Here is a 17,279-nt window from a genome sequence, read left to right on the forward strand (position 1 = left end):
ACAAAGGTGAGATGGACCGTGGACTGCCAACTAACCCACATTTTTGCCCTGATCTTGTGAAGATATTGAAGCCATATGTAGGGACACTACCACTTTGGAGTGGTGTCATGTTGGGGCATTTGGGTCAAACAAGGGACACAAATGCATATGCGGAGAATTGGTTCAGAACCACCAAAACTGTTGTGTTACGGGACAAACTTCATCGGCGTCCAGGACAGTTCATCCAGATCATGGAAGAATTTGTTTTGGGCCGCCTAAAAGGGTCAGAAATCCATTCTGCTCGACAGGCATTTGTGGGGAATGATGAGGTGATGGATGATCCGACAGACCAGCCACTTACTCAACAAGAAAAATGGCAGAAAAGGGGTAAAAAAATGAAAAGCAAGTATTACAATCCTCCCAACTTGCTGAAAGATATGGGGAAGACAAATACCTGCCCGCCTTGGGCTGGTAAAGGCTCACTGGACAACAAGTGCATCACAATGACCAACACATGCACAATCGACAATTTGTTGTTCATATTACATCTGGTGTTGTCGAAACATCCGCATGTGTTGAGGCAGGTGGAAGATGCATCCACTGATGAATGGCTTCAAGCGTTGCTGCAGGTACACCGAGAGTTCTTGGGAAGGAGGTGGGGCCAGGGGAAAGTCACTTGGCTCATGAACCTGCAGCAATTCAACAACTCAAATGTCTGGGACTGTTTTGGAACAGAACATCATTTTGTTGTATCTCGCCTGAGCACCTTACAACTGATGAGGGAGATTACTACATGTGCCGAACAGCACTGCGCATTTCCAAGACTTTACAAGAATAACACAGTCATTGAAGTTGTGTGGGTATATTTTTAAATATCTCAAACTGTAATATATGCATTTATTTGCTAATTTTACAAATCGGGTGTAATAAATTGTCAATTTTCAATAATTCCAGGTGCAACGACTTTGCTGGATTGCAGGAAAGCCTGATGATTATTTCATCCTCCACCAAGGAACGAACTGCAAACTCGATAAAGTAAGACATGTGAAAACATTTATGCTATCATGCTCACCACATACTGCTTCACAATACATGTGACAAAGCATTTATTTGATCATGTTCACCATTATGTAATTAATCATGCTCATTATTGTCCTTCTGCGTAGCAAAGGATTACTATGCCAAGGACAGAGAAACATAGTTCGGCCCGGGATTTCGCAATTGGTAGACCTACATAGCTAGTGCTGAGGTTTCTGTGGTACAAACTACCAGAAGGAACAAGCAAATCTGGCTAATCAATTGCCAGAGAGTCAATATCCCCTCTTGTGAAGGGTGGTTTTGTTTCCCCTGTAGATAGTTTATTTGAAATAACATGTAATACAATCGACTCATGATACGTATCCCTCAGGTACATACCTATTATTGGTATGACTTACACCGCAAAACAAGGTCCAGCCCATTTTGTAGCGAGGCTTCCACCGTGTTGAAAAGCAATCAGGGATAGCATTACTATGACGGAATGAAAAAGAGACATCAAAGCATTTGGTGGGTTGTTGGGGAATAAATGATGCGGAAGTGAGGAGACTCATGGTGCAAAGCTGGATTGCAGGACACTTGGTCCTTGTAACAGTAAGCATTATCTAGACTTTCCTTTGTGCCCCACACATGCAAAAAATGTTATAAAGTTAAACAATCTCATCTTGACGCCTGCTTTACATGCTTCACAGAAAATAGAAATAAAATTGGTGAATGCGGTAAGCTGCAAGCTACGTATTAAGCACTATTCTTTTGTCTTTTTGTTTCTTGTACGCCGTAGAGAGGTAGAGAGGGAATCTCCAACCTGTCTACCTATAGGACTGGTGCTGTAAAAACCTACAGGCATTAAACTGCCATTATCTTCATTTGTTTTGTCAAACTTTTGAACAACACAAAACATGAACATTTAACATGGTTGCAGTCGTATTTTTATATTTACACGCCAGTGTTTTGAGCACTGAGTCATCCTAAACCAGAAGGTGGTGTCCAGAGGCTCGGTGCAACGCATCTGGCTTAAAAACAAACAAACTTGATCAGAAACAAATGGTATGTTTCCGGCCCTAAGAACCCCGTCCTAAATACGCTTTGGAAGGTGGAATAAGGAATCCACTTTCAACTTGTTCTCTGGTATTTTCCAGCTAGAAGGAAGACGGGAAAGTAATTTCCAACACCAGAGGAGCTGCTATACAGAGTAAGTAATAATTTACCAATGCGTAAATAACAAAACTATATGTTACTTAGTGTGCAGCTTGATTAAGAGTTAAGTTGATTAAAGCTAAATATTTTTAATTATTTCATGGACGTAAAATGTCATCCCAGCTTCTTATTTTCCCATAGTGTTATTTATTGTCCCATTGTAAGGTTATTCAGTTTCTTGAACGGTGTCCTGCCAGACTCTGCCCTCTTTTTAACTGTGCAAATAAATTCTACCTACGGGAAAGGGCCACCAAAGTAACCTGAACCCCTTCCAACAATATGCCACCTTTGAAGTAGTGTTTGTCATGTCTGTGTAAATTCAACCTGAAGAAAGTAATGAATGTTAGCAGTAAGCTGCATGAGCGCCCTCCATTCGTTTCTTCCCAGGCGTGCGCCAGTCAACATGAGCCACGATACAGCACACGCTCAGATGGATGTCGCACCAGTCACCGGTTCATACGCGTCGAAGTGAGTTCTTATATGAATACACATGCAAAGAATTGAAATCCTCACGGTCAGCTCTGTATATTGTAAACTAAGAGCACAGAATTAAAAATGTGCAAATCCACAAATTATGAGTTGATACTACCACACCTCCTCGTACCCCGGTTCTTAATGTGTGTCTTGTCCCAATTCAGTGAGCAGGTGCTGCACCTGTGGTTGAGTGGTGTTAAAGCTCCCAGCATTAGCTGCTGTAGAGAAATGGTATCATCCATGGTCATTCCTTCTCGCAGTCCTGGATGGGTACAGATAGCGTGAGCTCTCAGGTAAGAAACCCTTTAACTTTTAAAACCAGCAGCCTGTTTTTGATTCTCTATATATATATTCTGATTTAGAGAATATTAAAAACTTTGTGTATATCCAAATTTGTTGACTGTAACCCTTTGAGCCAAAACAAACCAGTAAAATAGGATAAGCTGCTGACAAACTCAGTACTGAATTACTGAAGTTATTGGTATTAGTGCAATTGCATCGCCACCATCTTCCACATTTCACTAATATAACCAGCCATTTGAAAAATATCAGTGAATATCTAAAGGTTATTTTAAGAACACAGCTGAATTTGTGTATCAAATGTACACCTAATGACTCATGAAATGTTCCATGATCATTCACTTAAGTTGTTGCCTCTTCAGGGTCCTACCGGAAGTTCCTGGGCTTCAGCCTCCTCAAGACTGTGAACTACCTGACAAGCAAAGAGGTGAGCCAAGGAGATTACCTCAGCATCCTATATAGAGCAGGTGTAGTAAGCAAGTCTTACTATTCAAAGACGACAGTAGTCCAGGGGAACAAACGTTTGACTTTGCGTGCTGCTCTGAACCACTCATTCTGAAAGCCGGCGTATGTGCTGGTTCAGCATCACCTCTTTAGTTGGGACCCTAGGGTAACATGTCACATACGAGACTGTAGATGCTTTTATGAGTATGAAGTTATTAGTTACTTAGTTTACTTATCTGCTGATTTTAAGACTACTACCCCATCCCACAACCAAACGTGACCCACTCTTTCACCCAAATGTAATGACTCTTTTTTTTTTTTTCATTTGATCTTTTAAAAGCAGGCTTTTTGCATCATAAGCTGCATTCTCTCAAAAGTTGGACGATTGAGTTTGTCATTAGTCTAATATAGTAATTGAACCGCCCCCTCCTCTCTGGTGTAGTGTTGATTTTGTCTCTAGGTGAAATTCGTTCCACATTTCTTTCCTCTTTTTTCCCAGGAGAAGGAGCAGAGACCACTGAAAGAGGGAGGCAGGATATGTTGTGAAACATCATCCTTCTGAAGCTGGGACATTGATGTATAGACGACACAGCAAAACATGGCTGAACCTGTACTCTTTCCCAAGTGCAGGTTTGTGTATATTTGATGTCTCTTTTACATGTTTCTACGACGGTCAATCAGACTTCATGCCGGCTGTTTGCAGTAAAACACCGCCCCCACAGACTATCTGGTCACTGCCGCCTTTCAGCATTGGACAAGGTTGACCAGTTTGTGAAGTATGTGCTGAAGCATGTGCATTACAAGGTGCATATGTTGTTTCAATCTGTTCCCACTACATGGCGTGGAACTACATATACTATGTAAACCCTCTTCAGTACAGAATAGTCTGTACCTATAACTGGAGCCACAAGGCCCAAACAGTTAAGCATTTCTTCAGCACTCAATGCTCTGGCCATTCAGCTTCCTAGCTAACGGAGTGTATGCAGGAGGAGACTACCAATTGCTCTGTGTCAGCTGTAGTTTGTAAAATACACCAGCATCGCCATCACTAAGATAGACCCTGGGCCTTTAACATGGTCCTGAAACCACACATTACCCTGTAAATCCCCAAATATTAAGACCAAAACGCTCCAACATTCCTAAACACGGAGCTGTGAAGTTATCAAACTCTTTTTGAGAGGTGTTCGCTTACGCATTTCACTGTCATGAATTCCACAAAATATTTCATTAAATACTCAATGTTGCACATGCCAAGTAAGCTTTTCAAAATTGTAATACAAGACTATGGGGTATGTGTAAGCTACCTTTAACAGTGGTAGTGAACTGTCTCCACTTTGTATGACAATAAAGATAAATACTTTTTGTGTTACAATATAAAGTAACATTTAGCTAAGCATATAACTTGTAATGTTTTTGTATATATAGTAAACCTATTTTCTTGGTTTGTGACTAAATAATACCCTGTAGGTTAAAAAACAATTCAAATTCATAGAACCCTATCATCTCTTACTCTTTTTTCCAAACCCCACTCTTTAGTTCTGACTTGAAAGCAGCTGCACATACATACCAGAAAACTGGGAATTATCTGTTTTCTATTTAGTCAAATTTTGACCATTCTTTACAATGGTAGACTGTAAAGTAAATGGACTCGAAGTAGGTTGATAAGGATAATTCAAGTTTTGAGATACTTTTTTTTTTTTTTGCCCATCAAAAAATATACTTTTTTTTTTTTTTTTTTTTCTAGCTTTTTGATACTCTTACTTGATAACAAAGATTTTGTTGTATTGGTTTTCATTCCCGCCAAGCTTCTATTGGGTCTTGCAGATGATGACTTTGATTTTTTTGTTTGGTCTAGTGGGTTCTAAACTGTAACTTCCCCGCGTGCAGACATTTCACATTCTAGAAGTATTTCAGCCTGTGTAAATCAAGCATGATATTGATTTTGACAAACCTTTAGGTAATCAAAAACACACAAGAATACTTGTGTCTGTGTCTACTCAAAGAGATCCAGCCCGCATTAGCACTTTCTATCTTGTAACACATTGAACTGGATAGACTACACAATTCACTCCTAAGCTTTAAAATAGCGAGTTGGGAAAAAGTGTGGAGAAAAGAACATGATAAAACATTGAAAACCCCATCTGTTTTCCCTGTTAAATTATTCCAAAGCTAAAACATATATCTTTTTGCCTCTACCCAAATGGCATAGTATTAAGATGTTTTACAATTTGAAAAAAGCACATAGAAAAGTAAACGCCTGTTTAAAAGTTCAGTAAAGCCTGTCTTTTACTGGTAGCTTTCTCTTAGCTGTACAAGTGTCTAAAATGTCACAACATGTTAACCTTAAACAGCCAAGCACGCATAGGTACCTAGAGTCATGCAGTAGCACTGCGAATTACTGCATGTCTTATAATCATCATGAGCAACTTTGAGTGACAAGTTATATGTTGTATTTGTTTGTACTGACACTATTTGTATAAGTGTTATATTTGGCCACGACACTGCTAGATACTGCTGAATCTAAGCATGCAAGTGAGAGTAGGGTTGAACAATCGATGACCATCAGTGAACCTTCTGCATATATGCAAATAAATAACTTGACAATTATAAAATGTAACCGCTTATTTCCATATATCTAGAATTGAAATCACTATATTGCCTCTCTTCTACATTCGACTTAGGATTTGCATACATTTTGTACAATGGCGCATCTTTTTCAATCAACCACAACTAACAGCTAATTTTACACTCAATGCAGTATATATAGGGTGCATGAATTGTTTTTCATTGCAAATACACAGGGGAATGCATGGCGGAGTTTCACGTTATAGCTGCTCCATATTGGTCCAGGGACCTTTGTTTCGGGTCTAGCCTCCCTCCCTTTTACTGACATTGAGCCAAGAGGATTGAATTGTGGATTTCAGTGACACATAAAATATGGATAAAATTAAATAAATCCCTCATCCTGAGGGAGGCTAACCTAAAAAAAACACACTGCTTTTCCAACACCAAAACAATTAAAAATAGTAAAGGCAGCTGATGTTAAAATGCATTAAAGGGTGTATGCCTTTTGGTTTGGGACATACCCCTTTGTGTTCCCTTTTTGAAAAAAAATTAAAACTATGGGACCTGGTTGCAAAAGGCAAGGAGTGATAAGACTAAGGAGATGTCTTGCTCCAAACATATGTGTCCTTCATGGTTTGTGGAATGCAAGAAGAACACTGAGTGGAGTGATAGTAGGAGAGAGGGAGTGTGGTGGGGGGTATTATAACAGGGGCAGAGAGGGCAGTTCAGGGGACCTCTATTCCTGATGAGGGAGGGAGCTGCTGTGGAGTTGGTGCTGCTGTTCTGGCCTTTCCCTTTGTGCCTCTGGCCGCAACCCCTTCTTCTTCCACCTCCTCCAGACTTTTGGCTGCAAAGGGAGAGATAACCAAACAACACTTGATACTGTAAGGCACCTCAAGTCCAAGTGCATTTGAACTTAGTTGATAAGGAAAGTGGTATTATTAGGAAAGATATGAAAAGAAAAACGAGAGGGGGGTGGAAAGACACTCACTTGTTTCCTGAAAAATGTATCAAGAAACAAGATCACCGGGTTATGAGCTGAACCATCTCGCTTACACAATCTTCCCTTTTTCAGGTTCTCCGCTGTTGTTTCATTTTTTTTTTGAACAATTTTACCTTGTTCTCTTTGCCGCCCTCCTCCCCTACTATCACAGGGGGTTCCGTCCCCTCTCCCCTTTAGGAAGCCAGCCATCAAGCAAAGAAGGGGGGAGAGAGTAAGGAGGAGTGATGTGGCATGGCACAGTTAAAGTTTAGGATGAAGTAGGACAAAATCAAAGCAGAAGAAACAAATGGGAGGGACACAGAGCAGGTAACAAGTTACAAAAGGGTTTGGCCAAGTACACAGTAAAAAGGCAGCAAATCCAATGAAACACAAGATCACTACCACACTAAAAATAAAAAAACACCTATAGTAACATTTTTATTGACTTGTCTCACTGGTTTGTGTCACGTTGGGATGTTTGCTGACTGTGCTATCGTTGCTACATCATCACTGGCTGCCCATGGTGCCGTCCCTCTTTTCTCAGCGGTTGCCTTCTTTGTAGACTGCATTTTGATTTGTGGAGGTTTGGAATTTGATGGTAGATTATTTGGTGGATTGCAAAAGCTGAAAATAATGTGAGACAGTATTTGAGTCTCAAAAAGATTTAAAAAAAATCTGTCCCTGTCATGGACTTTTAAAAAAAATTCTACAGATCTCAGCCTGAAGCCCTATCTGAATAGGATATGTTTCACAGAGAGAAAGTACGTTAAATATCAACAAGCCATGTGTTTATTTAAATCCTTTACTACAATTATTAGACTAACTTCTACAAATGTTTTCTCTTCTTGTCTACCACTCTTAAATGCCTAATGAGAATAACAAGTATGGTTATAGTGACCGTTGCAAATTGTAATTCTTAGGTTGTAATGAATTATCATAGGAATGGAATCCGACTATTTTCTGCTCACCCTGTGGGAACTGGCCATGAGCATTGGGACAGATATTGTCCTGAAAAGTTCATTAATATTGGCTTGAATTTCACATTGTAATGGGAAAAATACATTCTTGACTTTGATTTTTCAGTACCTCGCGGCTCCGCCATTGTGTGTATTTCTCAGTGTAAGCACAATGTGACTTCAGAACTGCGACGTGCGGTGGTACCCCACAGCCTTAGTGCGTCCTCCTGAACACCAGCCTCTGAAGGTCGCGAGTTGCAGGTAACTGGGGTTTTGATGAAGCGGAAGTGGACTGAAGCCTTGCCCCCTGTCCGTAAGCAGTCTTTGTTCATAGACAAGATGGTGGCTGTCTGCCTTATGCCGCCACAGTGGACTGAAAGGTGATTGGATAAGAGGAAAAGAAAAGAGATGAGAAAATTAGTTCGTAGGTATTACAAAAAGGCAACAAGGAGCCACTAAAAAGACGGCGCGCATGCACTTGTTAAGTGTCTGTGAGAGCAGTATTTGTCAGTGGTGAGATACACCGCGTGTACTTCTATTAAAACGTAATCACTGTGTACAACCCTTGAGAAAATGATGTAGTACAAACTATCCATTATTTCAACAAAGCAGCATTTAAGAAATGTTAAATACTATTTGGAAAGTTGGCTACAAATCTTCAAGGCACTCGAATGTGCAGTCAATAACACAAAGCTGCTCGCGGAAACCCACAGAACATGCACTTTGTCGCAACTCCTTGACACTTTTCCGCATCATTGTTACCCACCCATGGCCTGGTATCTGGGGGATATGTAAGTGGGATGATGCAGTACCAGGATATCAGCCTCAAACTCCCAAGTGGCCTGTGGGCAGCTGACAGGAAACCATGGAAACAACCATACCTTCCCTTATGGACGCAACGCCGTCATGCTTACAAAGAGGTGAAGATGATAGAACACTGTTGTCATCAGTTCCTCTAGATCATATCCCAAGATCAATCTATTAGATCAGTGGAGTGTGATAATGAGAAGGATGGAAGAAATGAGGGTAAGAACCATACATGTGACCATGGCGATACAGAACCTTCCCCAAAACACAAATACAGCACACGGGTTTGAGCAGCCAGTTAATTAATCCATCATAACAAAAACATGCAGTCCCAAACTTCCCCTAGAGGCTGCTGTGGGGGGATTTTTCTCCCCTACCTCTTTTAAGAGCAAATGAGGGCAGTCTGGCCACCTCGAACCTCCTTCACGGGCATTCTTTTGCGGTGGATTGATTTAACGGCAATGGGGATGAAGCTGCCTAAGGGGTCCGGCCCTAGTAGCATTGTATCATTCAGACGTATGAGTCCACGTAAAGTAGTTCCCACACCACCCGTTTCCCCACTCCCTGAGACATTAAACAGAACACAAGCAGTGGTTTAGATAGCATTAACATTGGTGCTGTTCTGTATGATGTGGAGGTTTGTACCTGTAAGCATGATATACCTCACTTATATACAGTCCTTCCAGATAAATGCGGAGTTTTTTGTGGTTGTTGGGGCAAAAATCCTTGATTATGAGGCACGTTTCTTTAAAAATGTGATGAATATGCGGGGGAATTTTGGGCAAATTAAATGCAAAAAAGGGGGAGGGCGAGAAAGCGGGGGGGAGAAAAAGGGAAAAAGGGGCCCAAAAAACCGCCCTCCGAAGGTGATGGCCCCCCTCTGCGTCCGTCCACTGCTCCCTTTGCATGGGGGGCAGAAAAGGGGCGCCTTTTTTTGTGTAAACTCACTTTTTTTTTTTTTTTTTTTTTTTTTTTTTTCTTTTTTTTTTTTTTTTTCATGAAAAAAAAAAAAGAAGAAGAAAAAAACGGGGGAAAAAAAAGGAAAAAAACCCACACAAACACGGCCCCAACCCAAAAAAACCAAAAAAAGAAAAAAAAGCAGAAAACATTTCAACTTTTCTGCTAAGATATATATGCTAAGATATATGTGACTTTTTGCAAATCTAAAACGCGGGATTATGAAATCATGCAAGCCCCGCATATTTCCTGCGCGGAAACGGTAATTTTTCGCGGCGAAGCGGCCGTGTTTGAAAAACGCGCCCCGTGCATAAATAAGCGGACTTTGGCTGATTATGCGATGACTTATGCGATCGCATTATCGCGTTTTTCGGAGGGACTGGATATAATGCTACAGTGAAATGCATTTAGTGATATGTCACTGGTCAGAGTAACCGGACGGAGTAGGTGCGCTCATCTGAAACTCAGCGGGCTGGTCGTCACGGTAGGAGGTCCTGGAGGAGAGCAGGTTGAGAAACATCTTGAGCAGGTCCATGTTCTCTCCGGTCACATTGGAGATCTGAAAGATGGGACACATCCTGGGGGCACAACACACGGGTTACAGAGGATCATTTTCATTCCTACTCTGAATCTGGCTGGGACAAGGCTTTGTACCTCTCCGAACTGAAGTTTGACGCGCGTGACTATGACGTCGTCCTTGTTCTGTACCAGGACAGGGATCTTCCTGCGACAGCGGGGGACTTCAGTAACCTCTGGAGCAGCTTCAATGTCTCTGTTAGGAGCAAAGCAAGACCACAAGAACTATAGCACAGCCTGATAATGAGCAGCCTGGTCCTACCAGACTCTGGTACATTTCATTTGTACAGAGAATCTGCCCACTTCCATTGACTTCCTGGAAGGCGGGTACTCTGTTGAAGTTTAAAACTATTGGATCTGCCCACAGCCACTCCGGATCTGCCATAACCAATCGCTAATGTTTGGTCGTGACGTCGGCTTAGCATCGCTAGCGTTCGCCTTTAGCCAACTCCTTCACCGCTAACGGAGCGAGCTGGAAACTCAAACCTCTTCGAACCCCGGTAGAGGAGGGCCAACATCATGGCCACCAATAAAACTCAGCAAAGATGGTTCCTGCAGCTGTTGCCACAATGGACCGCATCTTTCTCCGCCGGCCACGCACGTAACTACAACTCAAACTAGCGCACGTCACGGCCTCAACGTCATCGTTCTCAGCCACTCCCTCCGTTCGCTGATTGGACCGCCAAATATTTGGTCGGAGAAAACCCAAGAATATACCGCAAACCCAGATGGAGTAGTGAAGGAAAATGAAAATTGAGCGGAAGCACGTAGAAGGGCGGAGCCAGGCTAGATAATGAGCATAGCACAATACGTTTTTAATGTCCGGTTTTGCTGTGCAGTCAGACTGAATGTAAAATTAGAAATTAAACACATCAACACATGGTGTAGGAAAAGATAACAGCCTACCGACACATACTTACTAAGCTCTTCCTATTGCTACATTGTGTTTTCAAATGTAAGCGAGAAGTATAGTTTGAGTTATAAAAGGGACTCCACAGGACTGACCTTGCAGGATGTTGGCTGGACACATGTCTATCTTGGTTACCACTACAAACACAGGCACATTCAGGGCTAGGGCTAGGCCCAGGTGCTCTTTGGTCATCCCTACGATACCTGCATTACTGCCCACCTGGCGAGGCAGGGAGAGAGAAAAATGAAAGAAGAAAAAAAAGAAAGAGGGGGGGGAAAAGCATTTATTGTACATTTGGACACTAACAATCATTTCACATTTGGGTAAGTAGTAAAACTGGTTTAATTCAAAGTTTGAATGTTTCACTACATAGATAGACGTATAAATAAATATAGATAAAAACAATACATGCAGGCAGATATTTTGAGTTTTTTTAAATATATGGCACCCATTAGGGTGTGACAAGACACTCTGCTCAAGACGAGACACGAGATTGGGGTCACCGAGAACGACCGAGATTTTAACACTAATTTAAAGAAAACTTCAGTTAAGAAGTATGACTGGAAAAATAGTCTTTACTCAGAGAACCAAGGTTACAACGTAACGCCGTTTCATTGCAGCAGTAAACAAGGAAGTAGGAAGTAGCTGCTCTTGGATTGGTTTATGACCATTTTAAGACGAGGGGAGAACATTTCTCTTTGTTTAATATTGAAGTTAAAGTAAGTTTTGCTTTCTACTTTCGACTCATTTGAAAAAAGACAAGCGAAAGAGAGCGATCTGCCCGGGTCAGCGCCACACTGAACAGTCCGTGTATGTGTGTCGGGCACGAGTGAGAGAGAGAGAGAGAGAGAGAGAGAGAGAGAGAGAGAAAGCAGTCGTACCCTCTAAAGTTCTAACGCTGGGGTTTTACAGACAGCTTTTTACAACTGCAACTCCTCTACCGCTCTGCATAAGTGAACTCAGAGTCAACTTTGGCGACCGGGCAGGGGATCTTCTATGCTAATTTAGAGGTCCAAGACTCAGACTCGTCTTCAAAGCCAGATGTATTATAAGCAGGGGCGATTCTAGTTGCTTACGTTTCAATTTGGGTTCTAATCTGTGCCATGAAATTACCAACTTCTTCTCTGGGGACTACCAACGTTAAACTTCACAAACGCACTCCTGCTCTACCTCTGACAGATTAGACAGAGACTCAGCCAAAGGCGGGAGTCTGGCACAACCACCTCCGATTGGCCGAAATTACGTTTCTGTTAACCCTTTCCTTGACTGGGTTCCAGGTGCATGGCATCGGCGACAGCGACACAGGATATTAAACCTATTTCTAGCCCTTTGAACCTGTAATTGTTTGCCCTCTGTCACTAACAGACAAGTTCACAAACTCTCACTTGAAGTACCAAAATTGTTTGAAGTACCAATTTTTTTTATTGTCATTTTTAAGGGGGCTTGAGATGAAATTTGGCTTGAGCCCCCCCTAAAAAAGGGGTCTAAAATCGCTCATGATTATAAGACCAACCAGGTTAGACTCCATCTACTAGCTGCTGCTCTGACCTTGTGACCAATATCGCGAGACAATTTTTACCTCGATGAGAAGTCTCGTCACATTTTAATCTCCCTTGGACCGAGATCTCGTCACACCTCTAGCAAGCCATTCATCATATCTACCAGCATAATGCCAATTTCCTAATTGGCCACACACACACACAAAAAAACTTCTGAACCCCCCTTCTCACCATGAGCATGCAGAAGTCAGGCAGGTGTCCGGTCATCCCAAACACGGTGGTCTTGAGGTATTTCTCATGGCCAGCCAGGTCAATGAAGGTTATCACCTTGGAGGACTTCTCACAGATTTTGGTCCAGTCCAGGCTTCCTCCATGACTATCTGGTTTGTTCACCACCTAGTGGCATTGTTAAATCCACATCATTCAGCACCACTCATACAGTAAGCATGTTGCCATTTCCCCATCTCTCTCGTGGATGTTGCCAGTTTCTGAGGGAGGCTGCCAAGTACTATAAAAGGTTGTTTTAACCCTCTAAATCAGTGGTTCTCAACCTGGGGTTGGGACTCCGCGGGGGTCGCAAGATAATTTCTGGGGGTCGCCAGATGGTTGGGGAGGGGGAAAAAAAGACATATTTTAAGCTGGGGAATGGTTTTTACATTAATGTGTGAAGTTTGGTTCATTTCATGAGCTTCATTTGTAAATCAGGAGACTCTAAAACACAGAAAGGGTGCTGTTCTGGGTGGGTCAGGGGGAGAGAAAAAGTCACAAACACATCAAAAATACACAGAGCCTGGAGCACATTGGACGAGGCTAGGTGCTAGCTGCTAAAACTTAAAGTTAACTGTCATTAAGAGCATTCACAAAATTCACTCAAAATCAGCAGGGGAGGTGCGTGAAAACAGCGGTTCACACCGGTTTGCAGCTCTCTTTTCGGCGCGGGGGGGTTGCAAACACCAACCTCATTATTCGGAGAGGGGGGTCGTGGCGCCCAACTCCAAAAGGTTGAGAACCACTGGTGTAAATAACTGGTGAATAGCCCCTGAGCAAGAGTACCTAATCTCCAACTTAATAATGCATTTATGGTGCCACACATGCTACATTAGCTGGTGGTGCGCTTGGATCACTCTACATTCACCTCTCTTTTCTGGATGCCATCCTCTGCATTCCCATGCCTCTGCTCCTACACTTCTTGTTCGGATAAACCCGGCTTCACTTCTCTAGGTACTGTCCATATTTCCTTCAGAATATCAACGCATTTGAAAACATCAAAAACTCAATCATTTAAACTATAATTCTAATGCTTTAACAACTATTCTTTCATAAGCTTCCCTGCTCTGCCACCTCTCCACCCCTCACCTGTCCCTCCTGGTCAAACCCCAGGATATCGTTGCCCACACTGCTGGTCCTGCCACTCTCCATCTCATGTTTGTGCCTGAAGAGCTTTTGGCGGGCAAAGCCCCTGCCATTGTCCAGCTCTCCGTGTGTTAACACTCCCAGCAGAGTACTCTTACCAGCATCCACGTTACCCACGACTGCAACCCTGAGGGACAGAGGAGTATCAAAATGTCACTGAAACTGTACAAGGAAGGCATCACTCTCTGACAATGTCTCATTAAAGAAAGCGAAACCAATGTAGTGAAAAAAGAAAGGAGGTATTGTGAGTGGGATCTATTTCTGGATTGCATCCGTGACCCTTTTTATTCTGATCTCTTACCACTCACCTGACCTCCAGGAAGTCCAGCTCACCCACACGCCGGCGGATTAGATAGTCGCGTACCAAACCGGCAGCCTCATTGCGCTCCCGGAGCGTAATAAGGTCAGCATCCACTTGCTCACACATAGAGCGCACCGTGGCTGCTGAGGCCTCCATATCCCTCTCATCCAGGCCCCAGTCCCCACCATCTACGGCAGAGAGAGACAGAGGAGGGAGAAGAACAAGCGCTAAACTTACACAAAGTAAAAAGCGGACTCTACGATTTGTCGAGGTTTTTGTAAACCGCTTTGGCACAGATTGACTGCAAAATTGGAGGAAATATGTTTGTGTTTTTCTCACCTGAGCCCATTCCAACCATATAGATGGTCTCTCCGCATCCCTCTTCCATCCTGTCCCGTAGCTGGCGAGTAACGAGTCATACTGCTCTCCATTTGGGCTAACAAGTGCCAGCTATTGGGTTGTGTACGGGAGGTGAAAAGGGAGAAAACAGAGAAAAATGAACTGTTGTGGGAGCTATGACCCTGGCTGGGTGGTTGTTCTACGATACATGTATAATCAAAGCAAATCCTTTTGCCAATGAGTTAGAATCTGTGACAGTCATTGACTGTTCAAAAGTTGGTGGTGATTGCCCGAGGTGTGGTTGCTTTGACAGCGACTGCACTTCAAAGTGAGCATCACTCTGGACATTTTTCCTTATTTCCCATCAGAATAACAAGTTCAAAAGCGCTGCTCTCCACACACAAACAAAGTGGTCTCTCGTCCAATGAAACGCCTCAATGTTACATGTGAACACACTATTATTAGGCTAGTGGGAAGGCATCAAACATCTTGAGATACCGCAACCGGACTGAGAACAAAGTGCAACCATGCTTTTATTTTCTCTAAAGGTCTCCCCACATAGAAAATAGGTTCTCCTATACAATGTTTCACTGCAAAATTGGTTAAACTGACAGATATTGTGACAGAATCCTGTTTCAGACGTCGAAGCCTCTGAGCCTCCTCAGGTGGTAGAGCCGGGGTTAGGGTTAGCTATTTATAGGAGTGAGCCACCTTGACAGCCTCCCCTTTGGTGGATACAGGGGTCAGAGGAGGCTTTAGTCCCACAGAAGTCCACAATCAGTGCCTTCATCTTGCTAAGGTTCAGCTGCAGGTGGATCAGTTTGCACCACCCGACAGTCATCCACCAAACCTCTGTATTCCTCTTCCTGTTGTCCACTGATAACACCCAACATTTGCGGAGTCATCCCAGAACTTCTGCAGGTGGCGCGACTCTATGCCCATTTCTGTGACGTCATGTTGTGTTCTTTAACCCCCCAGTGTAGCACAAGTAGACTTTATATTTCACAATTATTGTTTTCCTCAAATCATTTATAGATCATGACAGGTCCGACCTCACTTGGAGGCAGCTTCATTTTACAGAGAAAGAGAGAAATAAAAGAGACGGAGGGAGGGACTGCTTTGTGCTAGAGCAATTGTTGCTGGAAACAGTCAGCTGTTACCCCAAACTCCTGGGCAGTTAAGTGCTTGTGTTTTCGTTTTTTACCCTCATAGTTTTTAAAACGTTCTTGTGACAGCGATGGAGACAGTCAGCCACGCAGGGTGATCTCAGGTTGCGGGGTCTCCAAAACTTTAATCTCAATTTTTTAAGACTGCGGTTTTTTTTGGCTCCGCCGCAGCTTAAAACGTACACTACCCTCATTCAAAATGAATGGACAAACGTGCGTGCGTGTGCGTGTGTGTGTGTGTGTGTGTGTGTGTGTGTGTGTGTGCGCGTGCGTACGTACGTGTGTCTAGGCATTGCTGCCCGGTATGGTCCAGCAGCTGGCTCACCTGTTACCTGACCATTACCTTGTTGCACTCCTGTATTTCATCAGCCTGTGTGCTTGTGATGGGGTCAACGCCATGTCAAGTCAATGTTATAGTGTGTGACAAACCATAACAACCCTTGTTTGACGACGCAATTGTTTACGTTGCTGTGCCATGCTTTAGACAGTATCACCAGACTTGATTAGATAGAGACTTTGTACCTTAGTAGCATTATGGTGCTGCAACGTGCTTCGACTGATAACAAAGCGCAGCAAATGTTAGCGTTAACGTTAACGTTACACGCTTGAGTATCAGATGGGGCTAGCATAGCCACAACTAGCTATTTTATTTAACGTCAGCAAAAGCAAGGCGCCCTGCGTCCTGGTCTCGTATTGTATATGTTTTGGTACCACCGGCATTTAGTAACGTTAGTTAACGTTACAGTATGGAGCAGCATATGATGTTTGGTAATTAACGTTACATAGTTATAACGTAAACGTACATGCAAGAAACCACATACTTTGTTTCAATCATTCATTCATTCATTCATTCATTTTCATTCCCAGGAGCATTATATTAGCAGCGCCATAATAGCAAATGGGCCTTTCTTTACCTTGTTGGTGAAGTCAACCCCACGGCCCTCGGGCTCGCCATTGATCATGTCCCCGTCCTCAAAACACTCGTCTTCGTCCTCGTCCCCGCATCCTCCCCGGTCTGGAGCAAATATACTCGCGGGGACTAAAGCATCAGCCAGCGGTATGGAGCCTGGGCTGATACCCGGCTCATGCGCCGCTGCTATTGATGCCATTATTATGACAGCCTTGCAGTAACGTTAATAAATGTCAAGCTGTCCCGATTGTTGTGATGACGGCTGCCCGTCGGCTGGTAAACACGCTAGCCAGCACAGTAACTTGCCGCAAGCTCCAAACGCTACCGTACAGCTCCGCTAGATAGCCTATACGTTATTAGTCAAACTGTATCACCTCACTTTTCCTAACATTACAATTACGGGCTTATAAGCAGATGCTGCCAGTTTGCACTGAATCCATTTAAAAATACAACTGACACCAGCAATATT

General features: G+C 43.0%; 1 protein-coding gene across 1 annotated transcript in view; it reads right to left on the bottom strand.

The window, feature by feature from the left end:
• gtpbp1 (GTP binding protein 1) overlaps positions 1-17,279 on the bottom strand; it is a 37,976-nt gene extending 20,697 nt beyond the window's left edge. The window contains 1 exon segment of the mRNA XM_039824227.1: positions 16,815-17,279. Coding sequence (XP_039680161.1) covers positions 16,815-17,009 — 195 coding nt within the window. The 5' untranslated portion in view covers positions 17,010-17,279.

This window comes from Perca fluviatilis, chromosome 15, assembly GCF_010015445.1.
Source record: "Perca fluviatilis chromosome 15, GENO_Pfluv_1.0, whole genome shotgun sequence".
In the NCBI taxonomy this organism is placed as follows: domain Eukaryota; kingdom Metazoa; phylum Chordata; class Actinopteri; order Perciformes; family Percidae; genus Perca; species Perca fluviatilis.